Below are 21,463 nucleotides of genomic sequence, written 5' to 3' on the forward strand. Positions count from 1 at the left end.
GTGGTTAGTGTATGACAGAAAGCTGCAAAGGGCTGGTTTCTGTTGGTCCTTCACGACTTCCTGGTTGGGGTCCAAGAGATGATGCAACACAGTGGCTAGAGACGTTATCAGACATGGCTCAGAATAGAAGTCAGTGGCGATCCTGCTGTACACCTTCTTTTACTTTCTTCATAAAGAGTGGTTCTAACTTTCTTAACTGAAAGAGTCTTCTGGTTGTACAATTCAGTTTCCCTCATCATTAGTCTTATTTTTTTATATATGCATCTTCCACTTTTTCTCTTTTCATTCTCATTGTTTTGTGTGGCGCATATATATCTAGTGCCCCCTTGTACCAATATTTATGTGTATAAATAAATAAATAAAAACTTATTATATTTCATAGTTGACATCATGAGTCAATTGAAGCTAGACCATCATTGAAAACTTGGAATCACTGGATGGTCGTTTCATTTTATTGTGGGACTACTCAGCAGTGCGAATACACAAACACGCCTCGCGAAATTCGAACCCAGGACCTATTAGTCTCGCGCCAGCTCACTCAACCGATAGACCACTGGGCCTTCTGGTATCCAACGGTGTTAATGTCTAACTTCAACTAATCCACGAAATTGAGCAACTGTCTACCATTGTCCTCAGTGAGTTCCGATCTCACAACAGACCTGGTTGAACCCCACTGGTCACTGCTTTTCACTAGAACTTCAAGAAATATCTCTTGAAGCATGGTGGTCTAGCTTCAATTGATTCATGATTTCAACTATAAAATTATTAAAATCTCCACATACAAAAAACCGTTCTAATAACTATGTTTCATTTAAAATTATAGCTGCTCCATTGAATGTTGCAGCGTTTAACGCTGGAATTGTTGAAGCATTCTTGTCAGGTATTGGTTATGTAAGTTATTTATTGTAGAGTTCTATTAAATTTATTTATTATTATTGTTTTCTATTATAACTTGTGGTTTGTACCCCCGATTAATATATATGACGCGACGATGCTGCCAATTGAAAAGCAGTGAATTAACGATCGGACCAATGACACACGAAACCCGTACTAGCAGTCTAGAATACTTATCGGTCCTGCTTTCTGCCTAGCGCAGCCAGCTAAGTCCAGAACACCAATAACAACCTCGGCAATATGAATCATTATTCACAAACATACTGGCTTTATATACCAACCAAACAGACCACATCGTACCATAAAATAGAAAATAATATTTGTATAATATTTAGCCAATTGTGGCTGTGAATAGGGGGGAACAGTAATTAATAGACTGGGTATAACTTGGGAATGGTAAATCGTACAGTAGTAGTCTATGGGTCGAAATAAAGCCTATAATAAGAGGGACAAGAATATGAATAGTTTAGTCAGTTAACAATTATACAATAGGAAATATACCTATCATTTATTTATTTATTTATTTATTTAATCACATATATATTGGTACAAAGGGCACCGGATACATATGCGCCACACAAAATAATGAGAATGGGAGAAGGAAGAAGATGCGTATATATGAAAGAAGGAAAAAAAGAAAAGGAGAAGAGTAGTGATGGGGGGAACTGAATTGTACAACCAGAAGAACTCTTTCAGTTAAGGCAGTTATAACCACTCTTTATGAAGAAAGTAGAAGAAGGTTACAGCAGGACCGCCATTGGCTTCTATTCTGAGCCATATCTGATAACGTCTCTAGCCACTGTGTTGCATCATCTCTTGGACCCCAACCAGGAAGTCGTGAAGGACCAACAGAAGCTAGCCCTTTGCAGCTCTCTTTCATGCCACGACACCATGTCATACACTGACCTCCTCTCCGCTTTTTCCAACCAGTCCCAGCGTCGGCAAATAATGCACGACGTGGAAGTCTCTGGGACGACATTCGTAAAACATGTCCAAGCCACCGAAGTCGGTGTTTCAAGATGGTGACATCAATCGAATTATGGTCTCTGCGCCCGAACATACGATGCCGAACCTCTGCATTACTAACATGGTGTTGCCACTGAATGTCAGTAATCCTTCGGAGACAACGATGATCGAACACAGAGAGACTTCTAACATCCTCAACTCGGAGAGGCCAGCTTTCACAAGCATAGAGCAAAACTGCTCTCACCGACGCGTTGTAGATCCGACCTTTTACAGCCAGACTAACATCACGAAGGCGCCAAAGATGGCCCAGATTGGCATAAATCGCTCTGGCTTTCATTATACGTGCATCAATCTCATCACTCACGTCACCACCAGCACTTATGTAGCTACCTAGATACACGAACTTCTCAACTACTTCAATCTGCTCACCATCTAGGGTGAGTACAGGATGAGAATCCTGCCAGTCTTGTAGGAGTACCTTGCACTTGGAGGGTGCAAAGCACATACCGTACCTGCGGACACTGATTGCCAACTGATTAAGTGCAGATTGCATGCCTTGGGCATTATCGCACAGTAAGACAATATCATCCACATACTCAAGGTCGAGAAGTCGTTCTCCAGGCAGCAGATCCACACCGCCATTACTTACATCCATCAGAGCTGTTTCCAGGATGTCGTCGATGGCAAAGTTGAAGAGGAATGGTGAGATTGGGCAACCCTGCCTAACCCCACTGCTCGAATGAAACAAGGGAGAAAGGTGGTTGTATGCCCTCACTCTGCCTGAGGTGTTCGTATACAGGGCCTTTAAGATGTTAATGAACTTCTCAGGCACACCCTTCTTCAATAGACAATCCCAGAGAACAGTCCTATCCAACGAATCGAAGGCAGCCCCGATATCAAGAAACACTACGATTGTTGGCCTGCGATAAGTATGACGGTGTTCTAACATTTGGCGGAGGGTGAAGATGTGATCAATGCATCCTCGACCAGAACGAAAACCAGCCTGCTCCTCGCGAGTCAATCGTTCTCGGGTTTTAAACAACCTACGAAGAATGATAGAAGCCAATAGTTTGGACGCAATCGAAAGTAGACTTATCCCCCGATAGTTATTGCAGGAACAACGTGAACCCTTTTTAAAGATAGGGACGACTATCGACTCATTCCATGATGTTGGAACACTTTCTTCTTCCCAAACCTTTCCAAACAACACAGTCAATTCCTTAGTCAGAAGGTCACCACCATCTTTAAAAAGAGCCGGAGGTAAGTCATCTGGGCCCGGTGATTTGTAACATTTCAAGAGTTGGATTTCCTTGCGGACTTCCGCCTCGTTTGGTGGATCAGTTGTCACCGGCCATGGGGGGCAGGACAAACTGGTTGATGTTGCCGGAGCAGCAGGCCAGTTGAACTGCCCTTCGAAGAATTCCACCCATCGTCCAAGACGTCGAGAGATATTAGTGATTGGCATCCCATCATCCTCGTAGATTGTTTCACTCACACCAGACTTCTTGCTGCCAGTGGCTCGGTTGAGTTGGAAGAGCTTCCGGCAGTTACCAGATGCAGCTGCTGCTTCCATCTCAATAGCACGCTCCGACCACCAGGCTTCTCGGTCCTTACGCAAGCTTTGCCCAATTTCATTACGTAACAGCCTTCGTTTGTGGTCATACTCACGGTCACCCGGAGTAGACCGACGGGCTTCGATCAGTTGTAAGGAGCCAGAAGAAACCCAGTGCTTGTAAGCGGGACGTTTCGCGAAGCCGCAAGCGGCTTTACTCGCCATTTTCATGGCGTCGTGAAGATGCAACCAATGCTCATCTATACTTTTCAGTGGGATGGTAGCTAGCCTAGAAGCTAGCTCCGCTCGATACTTACTTGCAACAGAAGTTGCAGCCAGTTTACTAACATCGATCCGTTGGTGGTGGTCAATCCTTCGGCCACTGAAAAGTAAGGTGAGATTGGCGCAGACCAGGGCATGATCAGACTCCAGATAAGTACTCCAAAAGGAGCGGCAGTCTTGTACACAACCACGCCAGCGGTAGCTGATCGCGATGTGATCAATCTGAGTCCAGGCTTGGGATGCAGAAGGAGGACGCCAGGTAGCACACCGGCGATGACTGTGCCGGAAGTTAGTGGTGGCCAGAAACAGATTGTGGTCTGTGCACAGTTGCAGCAAACGGTCCCCGTTATCTGTCCTGCGACCAACAAGTCCCCATCGGCCACCTAAACGACTCTCTTCTGTGTCTAGACGCCCGACCTGTGCATTCAAGTCTCCGGCTAGTACTACAATATCTGTCGAACGCGCTTTCTGGAGAAGAACTGTTAAGTGATGGTAAAACTCATCCTTGATTGCATCCGGGCTGCAATCTGTCGGGGCATAGGCGGAGATGACGAAAAGACACCGATTCTCACGCCGATTTCTTCTCACTTTGATGGAACTTTCTAATCTAACAGCACATAACCGACTGTTAATGGGGATCCAATCGATTAGTGCTGCCTCAGCTCTAGCGCTTAGTGCGACACCAACGCCAGCAAGACCAGACGAAGATGCCACAGGGTCCCCGGATAAGCGCACGTGGAACAAGCTTTTCGAGGCGACAGATGGAGAGCGAATTTGTAGTACTTCACTAGAATCTTGAATACGGGTCTCGGATAGACAACAAACGTCAACATTAAGACCTTCCAAAGACATAGCCAGCCCTATCTGTTGTCTGATCTGCATTAGTGTGCGAACGTTGAAGGAAGCCAGCTTGAACGGCGTACGTGGTTTCAGAAAGACTACTTCAGTATTCATAATCGGTGGAAGCATTCACTTTCAACCAGACAGTGACTGGAGATCGTTTAGATAGGACAGATTTTCCACCAAGAGCGAGCCTGCTGCATAAGTTGAAAAGTAAGGTTACACAAATTGGGGATAAAAGGGGGTGAAAAAGCGACGTAGTAAATAATAATAATAATAATAATAATAATAATAATAATAATGGTAGTAATAATAATAGTGTAAATTGTCTTGCTTCTAATATGAGCGAGAATAGTATCGTCAATAGAATTCATCATTTCATTTATTTGTGTGCGGGCTGTGATACTGCCCGGGTGCCCAAACCGAAGCACGGTTTTACTCTTGTGATTTATATACCTATCATATTGGTCCATAAACAGTCCCCAAAGTTACCATTCATAATTCTCTTCGGGATATAACATTTTCATATAAAAAATAATTCGTATTATAGTGAACGAGAACATATGTGGGGATAACCATTACAGAATATCTTAGTCAAATTTGACAACCAAAGGTGCGAAGGGGCACCAGATACATATGCGCCACACAAATCTCATTTGATTTCTGTAACATCCATACAGTGAATACTTCATTTGCAAAATATCCAGACTTCATTGTTTTTTTCGTCTCCACACTATTCATTCTCTGTTTTCGTTCTCTTTTCTTTGATCTTCTTAATCTTCTGCCATCAAGCATTTCACTTTCGATTGATGATACATACTACTTATATAACTGTTGACATCAGCAGTACACACCACAGTATTACTGAAACATTGTAGCTAATAAGAACATAGATTAACGATTGAAAAAGTCGAATACATATTGTTTACTGTTATAATTGGGTAGCTAAATGTTATATCTCGAAAGTCGTCGCTGGTATACACATATCGTTTCTTAAGTTTACAGTCTTACTACTTTTAATAAACAATCAGAAACTACTGTAATTGTTCAGTCGTACTGCTTAGATATTGAGAAATAGGAACTATTACAATTCTCATAAATGTAATGTGAGAACACAAAAGACTAATTCAGTGAAGTATTATAAACTACCCACAATCACATCAATCATAGGATGCAGTACAACTATTTAATTTCATGATTCTTAAACACAATTATTAGTATCATAAAAGGGGGAAGGGTACATACACTTTTTTCGTAAAGAAAGACACATCTATAAATGTAGTTCACTTGAATTACTACAATGAACGGGTGTTCATACTTGTCATATTGATCTAAATAATATCATCTTATCCCCGTCATATCTGTTATATCCCGATAAGAATAGTGAATGGTAACTTTGGGATCCATTTATGGACCAATATTATGCATATAATTTTTATCGTATATTTGCCAAATAATTAAACTACTCATATTCATGTTCCTTTCATTGTGAGCTTTATTTTGACCCCTCGACTATTATTGTACGATTTGCCATTCCTGAGTTATACCCAGTCTATTAATTACTGCACCCCCTATTCACAGCCACATTTGGCTAAATCTTGTACAAATGTTATTTTCTATTTTATTGGTACGATGTGGTCAGTTTGTTTGAGATACAATGATTCATACCACAGAGGCTGTTATTGGTGTTTTGGACTTAATTGGCTGGGCTAGGCAGGAGCAGGATTGATAAACACTCCAGACTGCTCGTACGGTTTTCGTGTGTCAATGTTCCAATTGATAATTCGCTGCTCTCTAATTGGCGGTCTTATCACGTCATACATTAACTAGGCATCCACTCGGTCACAAGATATAACAATATCATTTGCTAACAATAATCAAAAGAATTTTACAAAAATCTCTATAGAATACTCGAACTGATGTACGTACGTACGAAGTTCTACGTTGTGACTGACTGACTCAAAAACAAACAATTGTTTATACTATAATAGAACCGAAATTTCATCATTCTTCTAAACACAACATTGTTTAGTTCACAAATGCATGCCTTAGAGTTTGACTTTTGTAACTATACTACAGAAATTGTAGAGGCTGACTGATAACAGTGACTTATCGTCATCATCTGTAGGGAATGAAGAAAAAAAAGATTGTTTGTGCATCTTGAAAGAAAATAACTAGAATGGTTAAATTTTTCATTAAAGTAGTCGAATCTGAATTATCCATTCAACAAAATATATTTTCTAATCCAGATCATTCTTATAACGCTTTTTCTGAACAAAGTTATCATACTTTAGACAAAGCATGGTAACTTTGTTCGCATCTGCTGGGATCACCGGTAAGTGATAGTGAGGTTAGATGCAGGTTATTAGGAAATGATGGTAAATCAGTTGATGAAGTCCTGAATCTTCATCGAATGAGATGGTTAGGCCACGTGTTACGTATGCCTGAACACCGATTATCACGACGCGCAATGCTGACTAGTGTAGGGGATGGTTGGAAGCGAGTTAGGGGCGGCCAAACCAAAACGTGTCATCAGTCCTTCAAGTCACTAACTTCTAGTCTGAGCCATGTTGGTAAATGCAGACTACTTGGTTAGGGTCCATGTGACTATCGTAACCGATGGTTGGAGACTCTGTGTGATATGGCTCAGAATCGATCACAATGGCGTAGGTGTATACACTCTTTGTCTTACCTTAAACCTTGACATTAAAATTGCTTCATATCTGTCTTTCTTTCTATACTATATCCTAATATACAACCTATCGTTTATATATTACCACCACTAAATTAACTACTTCAATGAATCCGGTGTTCATCATGTTGTGCTGACGAGGTATGGCAACTTGGACCGATGCATAAATGTGCCTGGTGCTGCGTTATGGCTGACTGACTGCTTTGTCCAAATAAGAAGGAATGTTATGAAATATACATAACTATATCATTAGTATTACTTCTATAAGAATGAGAGAAACAATGTGCACAATATTCCAAACTGTTTTCAGTTACTGTGAAAAACTTTATATCGTTGATTGGTAAACATTATGATAATGCAGTTTCTTCTAGAACGATCATTTGTACTGCTGTAGTTATGAGTTTAGCATCACCATGCTCATCAAATTAGCGTCCACATTATAAGGATTAAAAAAATTTTGACTTAGTATAAAAACCTTTTAAAACTTATGATTTGCAAAGTTGATTCACTAAAATTAGTCTTAGTTAATGTTAATCAAGAAAATGAGTTTTTAGAGAAACTAATTTGCAATGTATTATCTTGATAAGTGGGTCGCCCCCGAATACCCTGGTACGGTCAAGAGTGGGGAGAGTCCACTCTCCCTCTTGAAATGCTCTCACATGACCACGTGTATACAGTCCTACTCATTGCATTCTCATGGCAGGGATGTCGTTCACGAAATTGATTCCAAACCAATTGTGCACATGGACTCCAGGATCCTAAAAGGGAACAAATGGCGTATGAATCAATCGTTGATCACCGGCTATCATGGGACTGCATCTCCTCACGATGCTCCACCGCCTTGTGGGTCAGATCTTTAGGTCAAAGGCTCCGGGTTTGGTCCCCTAAGAAAACCACCTGGTTCGGTTTGGGCACCCGGGCAGTATCCCATCCCTCACACAAATCAAATGAGATTTGTGTGGCGCATATGTATCTGATGCCCCTTTGTACCAGTATTTATGTGTTTAAATAAATAAATAGGCGGGTCTATAGAAAAGGATTTCAATACTCATTAATGAAATCCGATAGAATAATTTAAATTTGTAACGTCACTACTGAATTAGATGTTTAAGATACAAAAGATATTATCCATTTCAGTGATAGTAAATGTTTATTATGATTAATATATTGAAACTCCATTGTATATTTTACTTTAAGAAGTAAATTGCCTTTTTTTAGCCTTGTACAGTTACAGCAACCTGGTACAAGGGGACTGCTTATGTGATTAAATTTGAAGAGTCCGTGAATATTCGTGAAAGACAATTGGACAATCGGTGAATATAGTTGGCGGCAGGCGAAGTTCCATAAAATACTCATCATAGTCTGATGAATGTCTCAACTTTTCTGTGATTTTTCATATTCTGTATATTTAATAAATACATTAATCTTTATATCAGTTTTCTACTTGTTACTGAAGGCATTTGACTACTAGAAATTTCAAAGTTAATACAAGTGTCAGGTCAAAAAGCAATAGTACCGATTTACATCACAATTAATTTGCCCTAGAAAACACAGCATTAGTAGTAGTCATCGTAAAGTCATGGAACATGAAAGTGTAATATTGGACATTAACACTCCCGGTTGCACATTGTACACTTCAGTGTATTCAAACCGCCCGTACGAAATAAATATATGTCAACACTGTACGAACTAGTTTTTGGTTGAGACGACGGATACAGTTAGTGTAACTTTCATTTAAAACAAGTTGATCAGCATGAATTACTACTACTCTACGCTTGTTCTCTTAAAATTGACCATTTAGGAAGGTAATTTCAATTAGTCCAATATTATCAGCGATCTCTTTTAGGCTATAATTTTATATTTAATGCTGTCGATAGGAAACTTTAATCAGTAATATCGTGAATACACTCTTCCGAATCAGTCAACTAACATATATATTTACGATGAGGTTAGACGCAAGGTATTAGGGAATGATGGTAAACCAATTGATGGGGTCGTAAATCTTCATCGACTGAGATAGTTGAACCACGTATTACGTATACCTCAACACCGATTACCACGGCGCGCAATGCTGACTCGTGCTGGAGATGAATGTAAGAAAGTTCTGGACGGCCAAACTAAAACGTGGCATCAGACTATAAAGTCACTAACTTCTGGTCTGAGCCATGTTGGTAGATGCAGACTACTTAGATGGGGTCTGTGTGACTATCGTAACCAATGGTTGGAGACTCTGTGTGATATGGGTCAGAATCGATCACAATGGTGTAGGTGTATACACTCTATCGTCTTTTAAACCGTGAGATTAGAATTACTTTATACCGCTCTTTCGACGAATTAATTCTTTCTCCCTTCATTATATCCTTATATGCAATTCTTCTTTTATATATTACTATCATTGAAGTAACTATTTCCATGAATTTGGTATTCATCTTGTTGTGCTAACGAGGCATGACAACTTGGACCGACACATGTATGTGTCTGGTCCTACGTTGTAGATGACCCACTGTCTCAAGAAAAAAAGACACTCACTTGACACAAATAAGTTATTATTATTATTATTGTTTAGAAAACTTTTTAAGAAATGTGTACATTAACACTGAAAACATTGTACAAAACAAAATGTCTACCAATTGGGTTGTGCATTAGCCAAACGACGCATTCGTCTGCAAAAAAAAGAACGTATGGTGAAAATGGGAATACGATAGGTATATAAACATGGAGATTGTGTAATCGACGAAATAATTTCGTGGGTTAGTTGAAGTTAGACATTAACACCGTTGGATGCCGGCCGGCTCAGTGGTCTAGAGGTTAATCATTCGCGTGCAAGACCGATAGGTCCTGGGTTCGAATCTCGCGAAGCGGGACCGTGTATGCACACTTCTGAGGAGTCTCACAATGGGACGAAACGGCCGTCCAGTGCTTTCAGGTTTTCCATGGTTGTGTAGCTTCATTTTTAACACAGATGTAATCAGTCTGAGCCATTTTTTCCCGTCCATCAAAATCCATTCAGTTGTTTACACAAAATGTCTAACAAACTGCTATTTTTGAAGAGTTTACGAGTTCACCTAATGTGGGAACGGAACGAAGACTCAGTGAAACAATAACCAATAAGCTAGCTATTCCTATGCGTCCCAGCCCCACTAACTAGAGCGAGAAGGCCTGGTTCAGATGAGAGAACGGTATATTCCACAAGCAGTCAGAAGCACGAACAACAAGTACAACTCAATTGTACATATACAGCGTAAAAATGTCCCTACGAAAGTAGAATATATACTTAGAGTCATTTACCTTAGGGTAGACACATCATTTACTACAATCTAGAATAGTTATAGCGATTACATAATCGATATTTGGTTTATGTTAACTATTTGTCTAAATCCTGTAGATAAGCTCTATTGATTGGTACCTTTGGCCCCCAAATGTCCTGGTACACACGAGAGTGAGGAGAGTCCTCTCTCCCTCTCCAAATGCTCTCACATGGACACGCCTATATAGCCTCTGCCACAGAAGTCCTACTCACTGCCTTCTCGTGTCATTACTGTTGTTTGCGAAATTGAGAGGACGAAAACTGAATGTCCGAAGATTTAACCGGGTTGGTGGACACGGAAAGTTCACCTAAAGGAGTTGGAAAACCCTCATTTCAAACCAATGGTGCATATGGGTTGGCTCCAGTATCCTGAGGGAACAAATGGTGTATGAATCAATCGTTGGTCATCGGCTATCATGGGACTGCATCTCCTCACGATGCTCCACTGCCTTGTGGATCAGATCTTTAGGTCAAAGGCTCCGGGTGTGGTCCCCTAAGAAAACCACCTGCTTCAGTTTGGGTACCTGGGCAGTATCACAGCCCTCACACAAATCAAATGAGATTTGTGTGGCGCATATGTATCTGGTGCTTCCTTTTAGCAGTATTTATGTGTTTAAATAAATAAAATGGATTAATGATTTATTTGATTACAACTTTTTATAGTTAGACTATAATGATGCTTACCTGGTGTTACGATCTTGATCGCGTATCTTTTTCTCCATTTCTGCATCAGTAAGAACTTCAACAACTGGACTCCATTGATCAGCTTCATTTGAATTACGGAAAACTATATCGACTGTCGGTAAAGGAGATTCACTAGAAGAGTAAAAATGAAGTTTTAAAAATAGTGTTATAACATATAGTTATATAAGCAGTTCATTAAATCATTTGGAAGAAGCCGAGAGTTATGTAATTGGTTGTTAAGTTGTACATTATACACACTTTAGATGTCGATGAGAGTGTCACATTATTAAGCCGATGATTTAATCATGAGGTTTTCACCATCTTCTTAGACAAAATAATCAGCACAAATGTAAATCACTGCACATGTGCCAGAATAATAAAAATATAACAGTATCATAGATGATTTAAACAGAGACAGATGGTAACTAGCAATGAGATCCAGGACCCATGTTTCGTCCTACTTGGAACTTGTCAGCTGAATGTACCTAAGATTCTCAAATAGAACGAGATCTGCATCCTGGATTTCACTGCTCACCACAATCCATCTCTGCTTAAAAGGCTTGTGACTTAGTGGCAATATCAAGGCAATCCGTAAAGGATGCATATATGCCAATAAGAGACTGATTATTTGTAGTGTTAAACAACAATAGGGAGATTCAAACAAACAATATGTAGATGAATTAATATCATAGATGATTACATCACTGTTAATATATTCACATTGATCTTTCATTATGCGTGATTTTTTATATGCGTTCAATTAGTCTGTGAATACCCTGGTACGGTCGAGAGTGGGGAGAGTTCGCCCTCCCTCTCCAAATGCTCTCATATGTTCACACGTATATAGCCTCTGCCAGGGAAGTCCTACTCACTGCCTTATCGTGGCATTACTGTTGTTTACAAAATTGAGAGGACGAAAAGCGAATGTCCGGTGCTTTAACAGGGTTGGTGGACACGGCGAGTCCACCTAGGGGATTTGGAAAACCCGTATTCCAAACCAATGGTGTACATGGACTCCAGTATCCTGAGGGAACAAACGGCGTATGAATCAATCGTTGGTCACCGGCTAACATGGGACTGCATCTCTTTACGTTGCTCCACTGCCTTGTGGATCAGATCTTTAGGTCAAAGGCTCTGGGTGTGGCCACCTAGGAAAACCAGCTGTTTCGGTTTGGGCACCTGGGCAGTATCACAGCCCTCACACAAATCAAATGAGATTTGTGTGATGCAGATGTATCTGGTGCCCCTTTGTACCAATATTTATGTGTTTAAATAAATAAATAAATCATAACAGTTAGGGTAGGGTAAATCGTTGGAAATAAAAGAATGGTATCACTAATATGAGTGATGAAAGAACATACATTAACTACACTTAGACTATTGAAAAATACGAAATGTATGTGTGAGTGATAAGGTAGCCAGAACGTCATTCATATAACAAAAACAAAGGAAATAATTACCTGAAAGCATAAATTTTCTGATGCCAAGCAAGTTGTCCACGAATACTATATGCAACAGCTGTAACAAATTCTCCACCTAAACCTAATTCAGCACAAAGTCTTGAAGCAAATTGTTCCGGTGAATTGTTTGGTTCAGAAAGATCCCATTCAAATTGATCCACTAAAGAAATATTGCCTACATGTATATTTAAACGAATAATAACTCGTGTATCAGTTTGTCCAACTAGAAAATCATTCATGGGATGAGCATCAATCTATTCAAGAAAAAAAATTTACCAAAGACAATGTATGAAAAAGTCTTTCTGGGGATTTAATGGTCAAAAATACTTATATTAAACTGACAAGAGAACCACTGGAAATACAAGATACATTAAGCAGTTACGTGCTTTCATCCAAAAATCGGGATACTGATCACACTAAACGATTAAGTTCAGGTCTAATGATGAGTGCGTTACCATTAAAGATAACCTATTTCATAAAAATAAACTTCCTATGACAATAACAGCTGAGTGTATATCGTGGGAGGCTTACTTCTTGACTTAAAATATGCCGACAACATAGTTTCATTTGGTGAAGACGCTGACAAAATGCAGAGTCTTTTGACCACTATAAGCAACTATGCAGGCATGTTCGGGATGCGATTCTCTCCCTCGAAGTGCAAAATATTACTTCAGGATTGGGTTGCATCGACACCTGAACCAATGATAGGGAGTGAAGTAGTTGAGCGTGTTGATCGCTTCACTTATCTTGGGAGTCTCATCAGCCCTTGTGGTCTGGTGTGTGACGAAATCTCAGCACGGATACAGAAGGCTCGTCTAGCTTTCGCCAACTTGCGTCATTTGTGGCGTAGGCGAGATATCCGTCTAGCAACCAAAGGACGGGTTTACTGTGCAGCAGTTCGGTCCGTCCTACTGTATGGCAGTGAAACATGGCCGATAAGAGTAGAGGATATTCGTAGGCTGCTAGTATTCGATCATAGGTGTCTTCGAAGCATTGTTCGTATATCCTGGGACCACCGAGTAAGTAATGCAGTCGTTAGGACACGGGTACTAGGTAAGGATGCCAAATCGATTGATGAAGTAATGAAACTTCATCAGTTGAGATGGCTGGGACACGGGTCATGTATGCCCAACCACCGACTGTCTCGACGTGCAATGTTTTATGGCGTAAGAGTAGGTTGGAAAAAAGCTAGGGGCGGCCAGACCAAAACGTGGCACAAATCCATGAAGTGGCTGACAATGGGACTGAGCCATGTTGGTAGGTGTAGCTATCTGGTTTGGATCCGCGAGATGATAGCAATCGATGGTTAGAGACCTTGAATGATATGGCTCAAAATCGTTTGTAATGGCGACGGTGCATCCAGTCTTTGTGTTCTACCAAATTCTAATCTTCTGAATTCATGTCCCTATCCCTTTTCTCTTCCCAAATTTATTTCACTGTATTATACTCCTTCAATAACATTTTCAAACCGTAATCTTTCTGATTACTGTTTATACTCTTACTATCTCTACCACTATGGGATTTGAATCTACAACTGCATCTCGGTGTTAATGTGGTATGACAACTCGAACTGATGTACGTACGTACGAAGTTCTACGTTGTGACTGACTGACTGATATCGTGGTGTATGCTAGTTATGTCGACAGACAAAGAAACTTGGGCGGGAATCTTGTACAGATATATAATCTACTCGCTACCAGTAAGCCTGATTATGATACCTAACTTTTCAGAGACACTAACTGTATGACATTGGTTGGCATGTAAAACCTTTCTCCTGCGAAGCACAGGTTCCTCCTTTAGACACATATCTAATCCCGAAATGCATGATACAGAGATATAGTCGAAAATATACAAAAATAGATTTGAAAACTAGCGATGAAAAGTACCTCGAAGGAAAGTGGAGTAAAATACATAGTGATTGAAGTAAAATCAACACCAGCTGATCTTCACGAAACAAGTACGATTTAAATCCTAATGGATATATAGGACTACGTTCGAATATGGAATTATATTTATGGTACTATTTAGCCTTTATGATTGTAGCTTACACTCAAAGCAGTGGAGTCATGGATGAGCACTGCTGAGAAATCCTATAATAGGCTTAAATAGCTTTGTAGTGCTTTCTGCCTGTCTAACTAAGGTTACACAGTGATGTAAACTATAAGATTCAGAGATCTCCCCAACCCGTCTATACCAATCAAAACCATATTATTTGATTACAGTAAGGAATTCTTAGCACAAGATATTGCACTGTAATAAGTTTCCTTATGACTGTATAGAATATGACACATTTTTTTACCTGTTGTCTCATAGCATTCACAATAGCTGGAACAAAATTTATTGGATTCAAGTCTAAATCATCACAAAGTACTTCAGCCATTTGTTCCAATGTAATTAATTGTTCATTACGATTCCATGTAAAACAATCACGTAGTTTAACACCATCACATTCTATATCTAAACGAATTGGTACTAAACATTCCGGTTGACGTGCATTCTCATGAAATGCAATTGGATCAGAATCATCCAAACAAAAAGGGAATGTAAATGATTTACTTGTCTGTCTGGCTACAATATAAAAATGGAAATAAAAAAATAAGGTGTATCGTTAAGATTTTTTAAAGTCACAGACAGATAATTATAATCATAGAGAATCTTACACAGTATTCCTACACGGAATGAATTAGAATACCCGGTATCACCGGCTTTTAATTCTGCCCCTGAATGCCCTAGCACGGCCAACGATGGGGAGATTCAGCTCTCCCTCTCGAAATGCTCTCACATGGTCACGCGTATACAGCCACTACCAGGGAAGTCCTACTCATCGCTTTCCCGCGACGAGGTTGTTTACGAAATTGAAAGGACGAAAAACAAATGTCCGGCACTATAACTGGGTTGGTGGGTAAGCAGGATCCACCTAGGGGAGTTAGAAAACCCTCATTCCAAAACCAATGCTGCACATGGGCTCCAGGATCCTCGGGGTACAAATGGCGTATCAACCAATTGTTGGTCACCAGACACCATGGGACTGCTTCTCCTGACGTCGCCCCACTGTTTTGTGGATTAGGCCTTTACGTCAAAAGCTCAGGGAATAGCTCCCTAATAAAGCCATCTGTTTCGGTTTGGGGACCCGAGCAGTATCCCAGTCCTCACAAATTATGTGTGACGGGCATATTTCGGTGCCCTTTTGTCAAATGTTTATGTCGAAATAAATAAAATTAGGCTTCATGTATTGGTTTAATTGTTTACTAATCAACTACTTGTTAGTACGTAAACAAAAAATAGAGAATTTAGATTTTCCAACTCAAACTGTTGGGGATGCTAGATCCCCAGAACCCACTCGGTAAATGCCTTATTTTTGCAATTCTATTTTTAAAAAATTGAATTCTTTGTTTTCGCTCCAAAAGCACTCATTTTCACCTTCATGCCGTATGTCCCACTTGGGAGAACCTTAAATGCTATTGGTTCGTTGTCTCCTTTAATATGCTATTTTGTAACGTTCCCCAGGGACATTTTCACGCTGTATATGTACACTTTAGTTGTACTTGTTGTTGTTGTTCGTGCTTCTGGATGCCTATAGGATATACCTTTCTCTCATCCGAAACAAGCCTTCTCGCTCTAGTTAGTGGGGCTGGGACGCATCGGAATAGTTTAGCTTGTCTTGTTGTTGTGTCCTTGATTATTCGTTCTGTTCGCCGATTTTAGAGTGATCTCATAATCTCTTCAAACATAACAATTTGGCGACGAAGCTGATGCAAACATGAATGTGGCCTTAAGGCAGCTCCCGAACATCAATACCTACTACCAGTTCCCGCAGATCTGATCACTATCCTAAAAGGTAGAAAGTTCTTCGCAAAACTGGTCCTAACACTAACCTTAGCGCATCGGAATAGTTTAGCTTGTCTTGTTGTCGCTGACCCTTCGTTCCCCCCGCCAATTTAGGTTAACCCATAATCTCTTTAAACATAGCATAAACAATACTAATAATCAAGAAAACAGACGACTTACCAGTTCTCAATCGACTGATAGGAGTTGGACAAGGAACTGAGTCCAAATGAAATGATGTATTTGGAGTTGAACCAACACCAAGCCACCTGCTATCTCTTCTTGACTTAAAATTTCCACTTGCAGTTGTGTGATCAATAGCACCGGAAGTGTTCATAACACCTGGTAACGTTGCTGACGTCGCCGAATTAGTACTTGAACCAAGACTTGTTCGACCAACAGATGCGAACCCAGCACTCACTTTAGGAGTTGCATTCGAGTTGAAATTTCGTAAATTACTGGAGTTCATATTTAAATTATTAGAGCTTGATGAGCAGTCTTTTGAAATAAGCTCCCCACTTTTTAAATCTGCTAACCGATCTTGGTCGCAAATGATTTCATTGACCTCATATGTACGCAACAACATAGCATTAGTAGCAGTTATAGGAGTTGCCAATCCTATTTTGTGTTAAATAAGTTTAGATAAAAAAATTCAAGAGAACTATATTTTACAATAATTAATGTAAAACAATTATTGAGCACTCAAATTTGAGTCACAACAACTATCAGCATGAAGATCAAGTTGATGTTTAGTCTCCTAAGTTCAAGTTTATGGGGCTTTGTTGATCATTGTTTTGAAATCCTGTAACTGTGAAGTAACTCAATGGGTTTCTAGGATATTTTGTGTTAGCAGATACGAAAATCACTTTCTTTCCGAGAAGCTGCAAAGCGAAATGTGAATACTCTAGAATGTTCTGTAAGACTCTCCATAGCAGTCACATCCACTCATACTGTCGCTCTCTTAAACGTTTCAAATTAAATTAAATCGACGAAGATCGTCGGAATGTGAGAGTAACATCTCATTAACAGCACAGTCGTTGCACAAATTATCTGATGACAAGCTGGAAAAATTCAAGCAATATGTTGATACTGTTGTGAGATGTTCTGATGACATGACTTTGAAGCTCGTAAACAGTCTATGACAAATAGAATCAAACACTTCCTTTCTCAACACATCTGAGTTGTTGTTCAACTATCCCAGTATTTTATCATCCATATTTCAAATGCAAACCTTGATTTTTCGGCCCACTATTTGCAACGCTGGAATAAGCTGATGAAATTCATATACCAACCTAATCCGAAAACTTTACCAGGCAAATTCCAGAAGAAATCATATTTACTCACCCATTTGAATTAATTTCTCTTTTTCTTCTGGAGTAACTAACCGTTTCCATAAATTTGGATATTTTTTAAATAATTCTTTACGAAATAAGCGCAGATATCGACCCACCTAATAAGTAAAATAACCAATAATGACACTTTGAATTCGGAAACTATTACTACAGGAGTTTATCGAGTCCTAGTGTCAATCAGAAATGAAGCAGTTTTAGAAAAAAAACAGCGGAAATAATGTGCACACGCATTATGAAGAAAACACACTGTAGCAAATTAGTTCAATCTCAGTCAGTAAGTTAGTCACAACGTAGAACTTCGTACGTACGTACATTAGTTCCAATTACCATACCACATTAACACCGAGATGCAGTTGTAGATTCAAATCCCATAGTGGTAGAGATAGTAAGAGTATAAACAGTAATCAGAAAGATTACGGTTTGAAAATGTTATTGAAGGAGTATAATACAGTGAAATAAATTTGGGAAGAGAAAAGGGATAGGGACATGAATTCAGAAGATTAGAATTTGGTAGAACACAAAGACTGGATGCACCGTCGCCATTACAAACGATTTTGAGCCATATCATTCAAGGTCTCTAACCATCGATTGCTATCATCTCGCGGATCCAAACCAGATAGCTACACCTACCAACATGGCTCAGTCCCATTGTCAGCCACTTCATGGATTTGTGCCACGTTTTGGTCTGGCCGCCCCTAGCTTTTTTCCAACCTACTCTTACGCCATAAAACATTGCACGTCGAGACAGTCGGTGGTTGGGCATACATGACCCGTGTCCCAGCCATCTCAACTGATGAAGTTTCATTACTTCATCAATCGATTTGGCATCCTTACCTAGTACCCGTGTCCTAACGACTGCATTACTTACTCGGTGGTCCCAGGATATACGAACAATGCTTCGAAGACACCTATGATCGAATACTAGCAGCCTACGAATATCCTCTACTCTTATCGGTCATGTTTCACTGCCATACAGTAGGACGGACCGAACTGCTGCACAGTAAACCCGTCCTTTGGTTGCTAGTGAGTTTTACTCACTAATAATAGTTAACTTATGATTTGACAGCGTGGTAAAGGAATAACACTGTAAAGCTTGGGATGCTAAAAAGTAGATTCAAATTTTGATGAGAATATTAAAATTTATTAAAATATTAACACAATTAGACAACGAGTTCCACATAAGTACCCACCGCTAGCTACCAATGTAGAAATATTCCGAAACAGAAATAGAGGTTGTTCAGATGAACATGTTTTAAAGTTAACCAAAAAAATGTCACTTTTTTGTAATTTTATTAGAAAAACCTGACGACAAACGGATTGTAAAATTAGTTTGTAGTAAGGAGTAGTATCACTAAAATATACATTAGACCTTCTTTGCACTAGTGTTTTTATTATTGTTATTGCTACGAGATGCTTTATTAGATGAACTAATAACATAAGACTAACCATGTGTAAGTACTACTATTATTACACTCAGACAACCCTTACCTGATAACAGTGATGAAACACCTGCCTTGTAACTATAAAGAATGATGGAGATGGATTCAAAATATAATTTAATGGTAAATTTCTCCTCTCTGAAGATATACTGAAGATATACAAAGCCTTAATTCAGTGATCTATGTATTCGACCTTTAGCAGTGAGTGATGTGGCAGAAATCTGCTTAATCTACTAATGGCAGGGGAGTCAAATAAAGGTGTTAATCCAGAGAGGATATGTACGACTCAAAGGTAACCACACGACCGTGAATATGGTTGCTGAATTCTACTCTCCTGATAAATTTCAACACACCTACATCGTTTTTATTAATTAAATGTAAAATCAAGATGCCCGGATATGGATTCTAATCGGTAAGAAAGTTCTGTAATAACGGGAGTCATTAGTTTCTGTACCCTATCCCAGTTACTGCTGTTCTAGAATATTCAACTGAGATGACGAACTGTTGTCACGCATTTTCCACATAAGCACGGGCACTTAACTAACTTTACACTTACGACAACCGAGAATTAAAAATATGACTCACTTCTGATGCTAAGTAAAAGTATTCACCGTCAGACTCCAGCTGAAACTCGATCGGCTTTTCTCCGTAGCGGAAGACTGTTTCCATTTCAACTCTGAATATAAATTTAAATGAAAGGAAGCTGAAGGCAGTGAGTTAAATGTAACAGTGGTGATGTTACATTTTGTCTCAGTACGTAAGCAATATTTTCATATCATTAGTTTTTTACTGTGATGAGACTATAATTTATAGACGACATTTGAGTGACGCTAAAGTGACCTTCGGAAAGTTCACCTACTAACTAAGACTAAATGAGGGTTATAAACCAATGTGATGATTAGGGCTAGAAATTCGATTTTGAGTTTTCATCACGAACTGACATCAGCTAAAATGTCAAAACGCTCTTTAACCAAATGGATGAATGAATTCGCACCAAAATCCAAGACCCGTTATCCTAAGTCCGGTCGGTTCGTCCATGAATTATAGTCTCATCGATCATGTGAATGATTGGCTTAGTCACACCCAGAAAAAGAAAAGTACGGAGTACTTGACGCAAAATCGGATTGCAGGAAGAATTCAGGGGTTAAAATCCCACATCATGTTAAGACGGACCTCGCTGACAAGTCGGTCGTTTTTCATAAGTTAGGAGAATCTTCCGAAAAGAAACTAAAAACTAGATTTGAGCACGACCTCAGCCACATTAAGTTCTCAAGGTCGTAGACAAACCTGAATCTGTTTAGTTCAGCATTTTTTATAGCACTTTACACAATCTTATACAGTTGGCTTTTAAAGAAGAAAATCATCGAAACAAAGGAAGTGAATAATTAATCATAACATAATGGCGCTGAACATATTATTGAGAATCAGGAAGCTGTTAGATTTATTGGTTTTTGAGACATCGGGTAGAAACATAAACAAGTAGAATGCTTATTTGCCAAATTACAATTCCTTTAACATGTAAAATAGACGAAGTAAAATACGTAGACGTACAGACCAGGTTTTTTACATAATCCATTCTTGTGTTAGAGCTGATATCAGTTCATGATGAAAACTAATAAAGGTTCTGTATTTGTTAAAATTGTTGGCCAATATTAGTTGCATTAGTTTTTTCCCATGAATAGTTTCACAAGTAAACAACTTTCCTGTCGTCTGAAAGGTATGACAAGATCGGCCGTTTACTCTATTTCTACTAAGCTCACGTATAATTTGAGAAGTCGAGACTAGAGCTAGCTTTTTGGAAAGCGAAGGAAGAAAACGAGACTGACCGTGTGAAAAAGAAATGATATTTACAATCAGGATAGCGAAGAGATATGCAAATTAGAGGAAATGTCTAAAACGATAAAACCGAGACTGTATAACATCTGTAGCGCGTTAGTTAGACTTCCTCCCTTTCTACCTTATATTCTTTGTCCAATATGCCATAAATAACTTCGTTTAGAACTAGCGCGAACCAGTTCATATATTTGTGAAAATCCCGTGACATTAAAAAATGGTCTCAGGTATTGGATGATTTCCTGGGCAAAAATTATGTGCGGACAGATGTACTAATCCCTGATAAATTTGATTATCATATGGAGGCTGATATTTCGAAATTCATTGGTCAGAATTG

General features: G+C 39.3%; 2 protein-coding genes across 2 annotated transcripts in view; one reads left to right on the top strand and one right to left on the bottom strand.

Moving 5' to 3' along the window:
• The window catches only part of Smp_152690 (radical sam proteins, putative), a gene marked incomplete at its 5' end in the record, with an annotated part of 33,509 nt that extends 24,962 nt beyond the window's left edge, over positions 1-8,547 (top strand). Inside the window, 2 exons of the mRNA XM_018791776.1 lie at positions 824-891; positions 8,445-8,547. Coding sequence (XP_018647299.1) covers positions 824-891; positions 8,445-8,543 — 167 coding nt within the window. The 3' untranslated portion in view covers positions 8,544-8,547. The remainder of the gene's footprint in view (positions 1-823; positions 892-8,444) is intronic.
• A 462-nt stretch (positions 8,548-9,009) lies between these two features.
• On the bottom strand, positions 9,010-21,219 carry Smp_056860 (snf5, putative; the record flags this gene model as incomplete). Its single annotated transcript, XM_018791787.1, has 8 exons — positions 21,120-21,219; positions 19,879-19,969; positions 17,847-17,952; positions 16,686-17,120; positions 14,977-15,245; positions 12,678-12,931; positions 11,218-11,349; positions 9,010-9,073 (listed from the first exon to the last, which is right to left on the bottom strand). Exons 2-8 carry the CDS (start codon positions 19,960-19,962, stop codon positions 9,010-9,012), a joined length of 1,344 nt encoding a protein of 447 aa, XP_018647300.1. The 5' UTR covers positions 19,963-19,969; positions 21,120-21,219.
• Positions 21,220-21,463: the final 244 nt, after the last annotated feature.

Source organism: Schistosoma mansoni (genome assembly GCF_000237925.1).
Source record: "Schistosoma mansoni, WGS project CABG00000000 data, supercontig 0225, strain Puerto Rico, whole genome shotgun sequence".
NCBI classification, from domain to species: Eukaryota; Metazoa; Platyhelminthes; class Trematoda; order Strigeidida; family Schistosomatidae; genus Schistosoma; species Schistosoma mansoni.